The sequence below is a fragment of the Argentina anserina genome, chromosome 3, assembly GCF_933775445.1.
Source record: "Argentina anserina chromosome 3, drPotAnse1.1, whole genome shotgun sequence".
Classification (NCBI taxonomy): Eukaryota; Viridiplantae; Streptophyta; class Magnoliopsida; order Rosales; family Rosaceae; genus Argentina; species Argentina anserina.
Window position 1 is genome coordinate 22,076,778 of NC_065874.1, and position 12,467 is coordinate 22,089,244.

At 37.9% G+C, this 12,467-nt stretch overlaps 1 protein-coding gene across 1 annotated transcript; it reads right to left on the reverse strand.

Annotated features, from left to right (window-relative positions):
* Positions 1-476: 476 nt before the first annotated feature.
* LOC126787810 (RNA-binding protein Y14) lies at positions 477-3,731 on the reverse strand. The gene is made up of 4 exons (XM_050513717.1): positions 3,392-3,731; positions 2,084-2,220; positions 1,326-1,477; positions 477-836 (listed from the first exon to the last, which is right to left on the reverse strand). The coding sequence occupies exons 1-4, from the start codon at positions 3,675-3,677 to the stop codon at positions 785-787; spliced, it is 627 nt and encodes a 208-aa protein (XP_050369674.1). The 5' UTR covers positions 3,678-3,731; the 3' UTR covers positions 477-784.
* Positions 3,732-12,467: the final 8,736 nt, after the last annotated feature.

Here is a 12,467-nt window from a genome sequence, read left to right on the forward strand (position 1 = left end):
TTCCCTTTCGAATGGGCTACTGACTGTGGCTGGGTTGCTTATTTGGTTAGATTTGGTCTTTATGGCCCATAGTTTGGTCTAATGTTGAATATAGAGTAGCTTTGTTTCGCTTGATTGCATCATTTTCATTTTCTTCTAAGTGTTTTAAAGCTACCGAAATAATGATGCTATAAACAGTCTTTAAAAGGTAATGTATATTTGTTAATTTGGAATCTAGGGGCATCTAAGTGCTGAGTTTTATGGGGATGAACTCTTATTGTTGGCCATAATGGACGTGTTTCTTTTTATAACGCCTTGTTAAAAAAACTGCAAAAATAAAATACAAAAAATGTAAAAAACAAAAGGACATGTGTCCTCTTATTAGGAGGACGTCATTCTGATATTTATGTTGTTCAGCTAATTTGGACTCTAAAGGGATAATTTTTGCTTTTCTAACATTATACATATTAGAGTGAAAACACAAGGAAAGAAGAACCTGAAGAAGATTGATCTACATTAAAATTACAAAGTTATGGTCTCAACATCTTTATAATCAGAAAGTGAATCACAACTGAAAAACAGCATCATGTTAATAGGAGAAAAATCCCTAAACAAAGAAACAGTACTTAATAAACCACAGCTGAACTGAAGCAGATACTGAGGGCTCCTTGGCAAATTGAGATTAATCCGTAAATAGAAAATAGGCGAAAATTGCACACATCAACCTAAATCTCACACTTGATGATAAAGTATCACTACTCATTGCTCAAAATCCAGACCTCCTCACAATACCATGCATGTCACATTAGAATCTCCTCTCCCTATGAGGACTCCTTGAGCGACGATCTCGTAGTTGTCTGCAAAAACAAGATATTCACACATGTATCAGGGTAGGTTGAATGATGATAATAAAGCAAGCTTGATAAGACTAACGGTTAAAGTATCACAAGAACAATATCCCAATAAACAGAGACCCTGTGGAAACAGAAAATCTGCTGGTATGAGATTAAAGGCATCTAGGAACTTAAAGGGACCAAGCACAAAAGAGATCCCCAAAATACTGATTGAGTACCATTATGTGGAAAACATAATACAAAACAAGGATAACTACTACCAGAATAATACTACTATTTCAAATGTCATGCATGATTTACCATAAAACCCCACATTTATCTGAGTTTCCCCTTCAGTGTGAATGCTTAGGCTAAAAAAACCTTAAACTTATATTATATCAACTCTTAGGAGAAGATAAAATGAAAAAATTCATCTGCTTAGATATATTTTATTAAGACCTGAGAAGAAGCATCCCTTAATTAGTTGAATGGAAGATTTCATGCAAGACATACCTTGGGTTCTTCTTTTTTGACCCATCAAGGAAGGATCCATTGCTAAAGGCCCAGTCAACATTAACAACCTGTGTAAGCACATTGTCTCCGTCCATTTTGGATATTGCAGCTTGCGCCTCCGAAAAATTCTCATATTCAATAAGAGCATACCCCTGGTAGAGAAATAAATGACATCAACGTTAAAGAGCATTCATTACAAAGGGAAAACAAATATACAGATAAAACCACCAAGTTAGTTACATAGAGAATCAGTCTATATGTCCAGCCTGTAAACCTCATCATTTTCATCTATATACCTGTTATTTTCAGTTTACAAACTCTGTTAGAACTTGGGAGTTATGACCCTGCCAAACATATAGCACAGATACTGACACCCTAAAAAGATATGCTACCTAGCATGTATGCAACCAGTTGAAAATGCTAACTAAAGCCAACCATTCAAATAATGACTTGTGAGTCGTGTACACTTAAATAAACCACTCCAATTATACACTTAATATTCACTAGAATGTATTTCACATCGTTCTATATAAATCTTATTTCCGCAGCAATTTGTATCAATATCATGAGACACGAATAAAACTGAACAGAGATGTTCACCAACAGCAATTTGTATAAATACTTTAACATCAATGAGGTCATATTTTGCTGATTGACAAAATAAATGATTTCTTATTGTTTTTTCAAGCATGCATTGAAGATGAACAACAGTAAATTAGATTCCAATATATTAAACATAGAGCAAGTTAAGTCATAACCTTGACAAATCCAGTACGGCGATCAAGATTTAAATGCAAATTCTTTATTTCCCCATATTCACCAAATATAGCAAGCAGATCTTCTTCTTGTGCCTCCTCATGGATTCCGGTAACCAGAATAATCCATCCCTCGATGGCTGCAGTTAAAAATTATTATTAAAACAAAAGGCCATAGACATGTAAGTACAAAAAAACATCATCATTACCTTATGATTAGAAAACAAATATAGGAAATTGCAAAATATTATATGAAATCAACTTCAAAACAAAGTCAGCAAAACTATTATTTATAAGTACCATAACCAAAGAGAGTCGGACAGATCTGTTCCATACACAAATAGTCAAATTACTTTTTTCCTTTTTTTTACCAAAACTAAGAGTTCGGTCTAGAAGGCCATTCACATAAATGGCTATACAAGATGCAGCACCCTGCCCAAGATTCACCAACATAGAAAATTTAATAAAAGTGTATTATATAGTAGTATATCCAAGCAGTCCTCAAGTTAGAAATATCACCAGAAGACCTAATGATTGACCCCCTTACAGTTTCAACCAACCCAGCTGTTGAAGTAGAAAAATGACTACAAAAAATTCATCGAGGAAAGCCACAGAACCACATTATGGTATCTGCTGCTTGGTAAGTAAAAGAAAGAAATTAAATTGCTGCGACAACGTGTATAAATGCTTTAACTGACCAATTGACTCTCTTTCTCTCTCTCTCCAATTGAATCATATAAAGTCTAATTACAAGCTTTCCCTTGTTCAACACATTCCAGTTTAATTTTGCTAACTCGTACATTCGTTTTCTTCTTAGACTTTTGAAGGAATTTTGAGTCGAGACCTTCTTAATTCAACTATATACACTGCGGTGAGTCTAACAAGCTAAGAAATACATTTGAAACTGGATCCTCAATAACGAAATATGGCTTGGTTTGCTGGTTTAGCTCCTTAGGAATCCCAGGAGGGACGTGTCTGCTGGAATATTTTGTGAAACTGCTCACTCACAGGTTTGGTCAAACAGCAGCTGAAATCATGCTAACAAAAACTAGCACAACGGACTTGGCACCTACAGATTGATATAGAGAACAAGCCCAAATGGAATTCGAAGAAGAGTAACCCAAACTTAACATTATCAACAACTTGTACATTTTACCAAACCACAATTATGAATAGCTATCTGAATGTAATATAAAACAGATTATCAAATCAATCACACAAAATTACAATTGGGATGAAAAATCCATAAACCCTAAACACACATTAAAACATTGAAAACCAAAACCCTAAGCAAAAGAGAGGGGTTCTTACATCGCTGGGGCTCAAGGCCGTCAAGAGCACGGAGGGCGTCCAAGTCAGAGACGGCGAGGCGGGTGCTGCGCTCGGTGTTGCGATCTTCACGGAAGCCGCGGCCTTTGGTCTTCTTAGGAGCGGAGAGAGAAGCGGAGGCGGCGCCGGTGATAGCAGACTTGAGCTTGTGGGGTGGTGCTGCACGTGGGGAGGCGGAGGGGTCGGCGTCGATGGCGCCGTCCTCGTCCATGAGGTCATCGTCCTCGGGCTCAAAGTCGACGGCTTCGACGTCTGCGTTGTTCGCCATACCTGATTTCCTGAGCTCACTACTAGTCTCTGCTGCTCCCTCTTGCAATTTGGGGTTTGCAGAGATTTTGGGGATTTTATTTCGGTATTATTCGATTTATATGCTCTTATTTTTGGGCCTTCAGTGGCCCACGGCCCAATTTGAAATAAAAATGAGTGCAAACCAAGTAGCAATACTGTGAACCTAAGCCCTGACTCGCAGAGAGTGCGAAGATGAAGATGAAGTTGAAAGCCGAAGAAGAAGAGAGCCATTTACAGTTGGTTGACGATGAAGCTGTTACCAGGGCGGAAGAACCCGATGCACCAGGCATGGTACGTACGACGATATATCAAATTCTATAAGCTTGTACCCACCAAGCCTCGTCCTCGCGCTTATACTTCCATGCCCTGTGATGATGACCCTGATACTCTCTTGGTAAATCAAAGCGTTGTATGATCAAACAGCCAGCACCTCCTCGTCGTAAAACCGCCGTTTTATTAATTAGCTACTTAATTTCATTGGTCTGAAATCTCAGGCCAAATTCCTGGTACATGCATATGAATATTTGTTCCTTGGTGGATGAGCACACTTCAAAACAGTGCGCGTACAGAAATGTTTTTCCAAAGAATGCAACTTTTATGGGCTGCATGTGATGTAGTTTGCAGATATAGTTTGAGATTGTGTGTGTTTTAGGGGCGCTGCTGCAACCAAGATGCTAGACGTGCTAAGCTGAAGTTATGTGATAACTGTGACTCTGTGAGAGGTTAGGTGATCACCGGACGTCTCAGTGCCCGGAGGAAGTACTTGATAGGAGCACAAAGTGTGACGTTCTTAATGTATATATGCCCTATTCTTATGCTTTGTTACTTCTTATTTAGTTGTTTTAGGTTCATATTTGTCATATGTATGTTCTAGGTAGAGCTATTTCGAATTTAGATGATTTGATGATGAAATTGTGCTAAGTGTTAGAACTCCTGATTGAGCTAGGATTCCTTACTCGACTAGGACTATACTTTCCTATTTTCATTCTTTCCTATTTCTTAATCGACGATTTCTTTTCAGGAAAGACAAATCATATTTGGAAAGAAAGAAGAGTTGCCGAGTTGCATTCCTAGTTGAACAAGGAAATCATATTCGAGTTGAAGAAGGAGAAGAGGAGGCCGGCCTAGCTACTCCTAGTTGGACCAAGATTGTTGCCGTGCAGCCTATTGGTGATCTCCCTATTGGACTTGGTTTCCTACATCAAGTTGGATATGGAGTACATAAACCAAATCCATAACAAAGAGGATTTCAGTTTCCCAATTGGATTCTATTTCCTTTTAGCACAGCAAGAAGGCTTCCTAGACCTCTATATATAGAGGCCGGCCTCTCCATTCAGCATGATCATCAGCCCTATACACAAACACAAGCCATAGCTCTGCCGAATTCATCCTTCACCCTTCCAAGAAATCCTAAAACTGATTCCATCATTCCCCACCTATCAATAGCCTTCAAGCACGCTTGTGAGGAAGGTTTCATCCATAGAAGTCTCGGGTACACTTGTGGATTGCTTGATTTATAAAGTGTAACCATGATTCACTCCTTGTTTAATTTCGGTTTTGGTTTTATTCTTGTTCTTGGATGAAGCATGCGATTTGTGTAGAGTAAACTTGTTTCAATTTTGTCTATGAAATAGTTACTTGTTTCAAATTATATAAAGATGCGATTTTAGGTTTTTAGTTCTATGATTTTGGTTTCTGCCGTGCCTTGTTATTGAATGATTTCGATATCTATATGTTATGTATACGCTTGTAGCATGATATTTAGATTGTTGGATTTATGACTTATGCTATGAACATGTTTATTCTTTTCTATGTGATTTTCGAAATTGCATGATTGGGGGTTAAGTAGGTGACATGCTTAATGAATTCAATATGCGTGGCTTTGAAATTGCATGGTAGGATAAGTATGTTAGATTTCGATTAAGACCGCTTGGAATGAATCGAATGTGTTAAGTGTCTATGTGTTTAGGTTACTGCTTAGGACCCTAATTGCATGATCCATCCTTGGTTGTTCATTACATAGTCTCGGCATGATTCTAAGAATGGACATAGAACTTGTTTCGATTTCCTTTGTATGATTTGTTTTGGTAATTGTTTATGTGTTGGTTGGTTGATCACATGTATATATTAGCTTAGGTTTTATTTACTGTTTTTATGATTCAATCCAAAATCTATATCAAACCTTAAAACCTTTATGAATTCGTGTAAGTATTGTGATCCTAAGCCCTGGCTGGATCCCCGGTTTGTGAACGATACCCTCTTGCTTTATACTACTATGATGTGTTCAGGGTTAAATATTGATGTCGAGTAATCGAGCAATCATCAAATGGCGCCGTTGCCGGGGATCCATTAGAGATGGATCTCTAACTTTTAATGCGAATTCATTGTGTATATTGTACATTTGTATATTCTTATCTTATTTTCTTGTAACATATAGTAATTTTATCATAGGATGTTGCTTTGATGATTGAGTGAATGATTGTTGTAGGTTGTAAATCGAACGGAATAGGTAAAGTCCCTTTTGTTAATATTAGCCTTAACCCTTCATGCTAGCTCTCGAGTTTGCATGAGGTCGAGGGCGGCTTTTATTAACACTTGGAGATTTGTCTAACACCCAAGTTTGTTTCTAGCTGAGTAAGGGGCACGCTTTTTCATTACTCTGGTGCATGGGACCAAAATTGGATCTCAGAGAACTATTGACTGACATACATCTCGGTGATGGAGTCGATAGAGGGCTTGCCCTCCGTAGTTCAACAAATGAGTCCTACCATGTTCACTATCTCTGAATTAGCTATCCGGCCTTCTGAAACAACGATTCAAACTTGTGTCTAGACATCCATACTTAGGCCGCACGTCCACCTTGGTTTACAACTTAGAATCAATCGATCATTTAATTGTTTGAATGACTTAGGAATGTAAAGTATGTAATTGATTGAAAGACTTTTGTGAAATTTTTTTTTTTTTGAAACCAAACCTTGTATGTTTCTTGTATGATTTTTCAACGAAACCTTGTATCTTTCTTGTATGATTTTTGTATTCTTTTATGCGAAGAAGTGAGAGAGTTCGACACTCTCATGCCACCCCACGAAGAAGGCCGTACCTTCCAATGACAAGGATGCCGTGTCCTTGTCCCAAGTTGTTCATGCCGTGCATGATAAGGTAAGTTTTCTAACTCATGTGGATTAGTTTCAACTAATGTTCTTGCTTGTGTGTAAATTTCTCAATAGGTTGAAGCTACCACCGATTCTTAATGGATCCATAGAGTAAATAATATGATGACAAGATCAATTCCTAGTTGGACTAGGAGAGGAGTGGCCATGACACTCCTAGTCAAACAAGGAAAGCGTGCGTGTGTCATCAAGAAGGAGATTTCCATCCGGATTGGGATTTCCAAAGTAGAGGGAGAGATGGATTCCTAGGTGAGTTAGGAGAAGGAAGTTGCTGTGAAAAGAAATCATAGTTGAAGTAGGAGAAGCCATGCCGTGTGTTATCAATGGAGAAGTCCCATTCGGACTTGGATTCCAAGTGGGAATGGGAGAAAGTTTCTATGTCCTTGTAGGTTTCTTTCTACCTCATGGAAAAGGATTAAGATTGCTGTATATATAGAGAGCACGGGTACAACATTATTCATTCTTTTTCCAACCATTCACAAGTTCATAAGAAGGAGAGGAAGACTACCACATTCGGTTCACTCAATTCACAAGAAGATTTTCAAGTGCGCAATGGAGGTGTTTGCGTTTCGTGTAGACAATATGTTTCCAGAGAGGGATAGCCCTGCGTTTCATCCTAGGTGCATTGTGTTGCCGGCTCTTAAGCATAATCATAATCGTATGGAGGTCACATACAAGATTCTAAAGACCATGCCGCTCTTTAGAGGGTTTAAGATTGAGAAGGCTGATGTCCATATATTTCTTTTTGAGTCGAAGGTGCAACAAGTTATTCAATCCATGGAACGTGGAGACTTGGAGTTATTGTATCTTGAGGTGTTTCCTTTCACTCTAGTTGACAAAGCAAGAGAATGGTTGCACTCTATTCCTGAAAATTCCATCCGATCATGGGATGAGCTTAAAGAAGCATTCCTCGAGGAGTTCTTGCTCACGGCAAGAAGAGCAAGGATGAGAGAGATGATTCAAGCATGCAGACAAGAAGATGATGAGCCCTATCACAAGTACTTAAAGAGATTTCAAGAAATAGTAGCACCGTTAGACCATGACATGAACCAACATGCATTGACTAGTACTTTCTACCAAGGTCTGTTAAGGGATTATCAAGAGTATATTGATTCGTTTTCACCAAGAGGCTTCATGAATCTTGAGGTAGGAGATAGGATCATGCATATTGGAGCACTTGGAGAAAGAAGGGATAGTTTGGTTTCGACGTCATGCTCTAGGGTGAGTGGTACTTCTCGGTTCTTTGGAGTGGAGATGGATGGAAGGAAAGCTAGGGAGTATGGGAACACTAGAGACCATTTGAAACCTCTAGTTGGCATGAAGAAGAAAGGTAGACCGGCTAGAGTTAAGACTACACCTACAAGAGCGGAGCACCACCGAGACAAGATGATGAATGAAATGCAACAATCGATTTTGGATTTGGCAAAATCGCATAGGGAGTTAAAGGATCTTGTGGAGGAGATTCGTGCTAGCTCTAAGGAAAAGAGCAAGGAACTTACAATTGAAGAGGGGGAGTCTTACAGCCGTGTCAATGAAGAAGAGGAAGAGGAAGAAGAAGATCCGAGTTTGAAGGAAGAAGTTGATTCGAGCTATAAGAGCAGTGATTCGGACTCGAGTGAAGATGAGGAGGATAATGACGACATCATGATCATATCTTCTGATGAAGAGGATGACCATGTCGTATTCTTTTAGTGGATGCAAATGAAGAAGTCTAGGCTATAGACTCTAAACTTAAGCCAATGAAGGAGCCATCAACGAGTGTTTGCATTTTCTATCCCTTATCTCTTTTTAATTTTCGTTGCTTATCATATTGTACATTGAGGGCAATGTAAGTTTTAAGTGTGGGGTGGGGTATACATCATTCGTTGTATTCTATTGTTTGATGCTTATGTGTTTCAATTTTGTGTTTTGATTTTCGATTTTTAGTTTGAATTTTTGAGTTTGTTTTTCGATTTTTAAGTAGTTAAGTTGTTTTGTTTTGAGTCCTAGGTATGCCTTTAACTGTCTAGGATGAGTTGATCTTTGAAGTTATAGTTGATAGATGAGCATGATATTGGAATGAAATTCATTGTTATTTGATGGTTAATCGATGTGTAGATTTTGTACGAACATGTAGTAGATGAGGATTTTGAAACTTAGGCACATAATGAGCATGTTCTTTACTTGTTTGAATTCATGTAACCTAAGTGAGATTCGAGCCATATATATGTGCCTTTCGTTGGAGAGTTATTCTATCGTTTCTTGGCTTTATAACCTCATTATATCTATTTTGATCAATTCATGTGCCATAGAATTGCAATGAACTAGAGAATGCTAGAACTTACGTTGTGAAACTTTCAAAGCTTTATGTCATAACATACTCTGATTTTGAAAAGGATTGTTGGATCTTTTTAGGATTTTCACCACTTACGCCAAAAAGCCGTATATCCTTATTTGAGCCCTGTTTGGGACACCTTAGTATTAACCCCTTTGAGCCTACGTTAAGCCTTTTCTTTCATTACCAACATGTTATATCCTTGCTTAGTATAGTTATATCTCTACCTTGTCTTTGAGGCTTGGCAGAGCCGATTCTTGGATGTAATATGGAGTGATGATTTGATTCAAGTGTGGGGTTATGCTATTGTATGTATGTTATGCCGTGAAAAGAGTATGAAAAGAAAAAAAATGTATTGATGCCGTGTGAAAAGAAGAAGAAAGAAAACATTCATATACACGGCAAGAAAAGGAAAAAATGAAAGAGAAAATAATGATGAAAGATCTCGGCATACATACTTGTTTATGTGAATTTGGAGTTTTGATGTATTTGTTGAAGGCTCAATAATGTTATACTTTAGCCTTTGTTCGTTTTCACAATGTTTATAGTGAAGAATGGGTCCAACATGATGAAATTTGGCCCTTGTTTTATGGAGTATGGCGACATAAGGTGGATGTTTTGCTCTGCTAATTCTTGAGGATGACCTTTGTGATTCCTTTACCCTTAAAATAATATCCATGCCGAGCCTAACCTATCCCTTTTCTAAAGATCCGCATGATTCTTAAAATGAGTAGCTCTTGATTTGTGGAGTTTGTTTCATAAGTAAGCTTATGGTTTGGGTTCATTTGTGCATATGATTGGTATCTTTCATGAGGTTTTCGATTTTCATTATGTTTATAACTCTTGTGTGTGAAAAGCTTTTAAGCATATGCCATGTTCTTGAGAGAAAAGATTTGGAGTGCATATCCTATGTGAGTTGAATTTGAACTTGTTTTGAACATGTCGAGCTTAAAATCACCTTTGTTTCTGCCATGTCTTACTTGTTAAACGAAATTTCATGTTTATTAACCATTGAATTCATCGTATCTATTTCGATTGAGTGTTATTCTTGATGCTGTGAGTTTGAAGATCTCTGAGACAAAAAGTTGAAGGCATTAGGTGTTGTGTCGTTAGCTTTAGTGTTTTGATTTTCGTTTTATGTCTTGATTTTCGTTTTTAGTGTTTGCTAAGGGACTAGCAAAGTCTAAGTGTGGGGTTGTTGATAGGAGCACAAAGTGTGACGTTCTTAATGTATATATGCCCTATTCTTATGCTTTGTTACTTCTTATTTAGTTGTTTTAGGTTCATATTTGTCATATGTATGTTCTAGGTAGAGCTATTTCGAATTTAGATGATTTGATGATGAAATTGTGCTAAGTGTTAGAACTCCTGATTGAGCTAGGATTCCTTACTCGACTAGGACTATACTTTCCTATTTTCATTCTTTCCTATTTCTTAATCGACGATTTCTTTTCAGGAAAGACAAATCATATTTGGAAAGAAAGAAGAGTTGCCGAGTTGCATTCCTAGTTGAACACGGAAATCATATTCGAGTTGAAGAAGGAGAAGAGGAGGCCGGCCTAGCTACTCCTAGTTGGACCAAGATTGTTGCCGTGCAGCCTATTGGTGATCTCCCTATTGGACTTGGTTTCCTACATCAAGTTGGATATGGAGTACATAAACCAAATCCATAACAAAGAGGATTTCAGTTTCCCAATTGGATTCTATTTCCTTTTAGCACAGCAAGAAGGCTTCCTAGACCTCTATATATAGAGGCCGGCCTCTCCATTCAGCATGATCATCAGCCCTATACACAAACACAAGCCATAGCTCTGCCGAATTCATCCTTCACCCTTCCAAGAAATCCTAAAACTGATTCCATCATTCCCCACCTATCAATAGCCTTCAAGCACGCTTGTGAGGAAGGTTTCATCCATAGAAGTCTCGGCTACACTTGTGGATTGCTTGATTTATAAAGTGTAACCATGATTCACTCCTTGTTTAATTTCGGTTTTGGTTTTATTCTTGTCCTTGGATGAAGCATGCGATTTGTGTAGAGTAAACTTGTTTCAATTTTGTCTATGAAATAGTTACTTGTTTCAAATTATATAAAGATGCGATTTTAGGTTTTTAGTTCTATGATTTTGGTTTCTGCCGTGCCTTGTTATTGAATGATTTCGATATCTATATGTTATGTATACGCTTGTAGCATGATATTTAGATTGTTGGATTTATGACTTATGCTATGAACATGTTTATTCTTTTCTATGTGATTTTCGAAATTGCATGATTGGGGGTTAAGTAGGTGACATGCTTAATGAATTCAATATGCGTGGCTTTGAAATTGCATGGTAGGATAAGTATGTTAGATTTCGATTAAGACCGCTTGGAATGAATCGAATGTGTTAAGTGTCTATGTGTTTAGGTTACTGCTTAGGACCCTAATTGCATGATCCATCCTTGGTTGTTCATTACATAGTCTCGGCATGATTCTAAGAATGGACATAGAACTTGTTTCGATTTCCTTTGTATGATTTGTTTTGGTAATTGTTTATGTGTTGGTTGGTTGATCACATGTATATATTAGCTTAGGTTTTATTTACTGTTTTTATGATTCAATCCAAAATCTATATCAAACCTTAAAACCTTTATGAATTCGTGTAAGTATTGTGATCCTAAGCCCTGGCTGGATCCCCGGTTTGTGAACGATACCCTCTTGCTTTATACTACTATGATGTGTTCAGGGTTAAATATTGATGTCGAGTAATCGAGCAATCATCAGTACTTGATCTCACAGGAGATATAGGAATCGAGTAGACCGTAGTCCGTAGTCCGAGGAAAGAGTATGTACTCTGGTTTAATTTACAGCATGTCTTAGCCAGGTTAACATATTGTAGCTGATCTATATCCAAAAAAGTCTAATAATATGAGCAAAACCCTAGTAGCCGCTCCCCTTATAAGGTTTCGCAAACCTTAACTTTATTCAATCTATCTCTTCTATTTTGCTCTCTCACAAGTATCTTTCCTCTGCCCACAATCACCTATTCCCTTCCATTGTTCACCATGTCGAGCCTTGAGGAGGTTGCTGCTAGGTTTGCCCAATCTTAGTGGAGACATCATGATGTGTCGTTCATGGATCCGTCGAAGGATCCACTGCTTGAAACCAATACCTTTCTCTTAGTCAAAACTCTCAATGCTGAGCTGGTGGAGATCAAGGATCTGCAGCTCAAGTTTCATCAGATTTGGAAGCTTCGTCGTAGTTTGAGGTTCAAGAACGAGGCCTTCGCTCTATGTGTTCAATTTCGAT

Excerpts from the sequence above, each read along its gene's own strand:
- LOC126787810 (XM_050513717.1), bottom strand. The coding sequence starts at position 3,677 with ATGGCGAACAACGCAGACGTCGAAGCCGTCGACTTTGAGCCCGAGGAC. Across the intron at positions 2,221-3,391 it reads CGGCCTTGAGCCCCAGCGAT|CCATCGAGGGATGGATTATT; the intron begins GTAAGAACCCCT and ends TTTTAACTGCAG. Across the intron at positions 837-1,325 it reads TCAAAAAAGAAGAACCCAAG|ACAACTACGAGATCGTCGCT; the intron begins GTATGTCTTGCA and ends TTGTTTTTGCAG.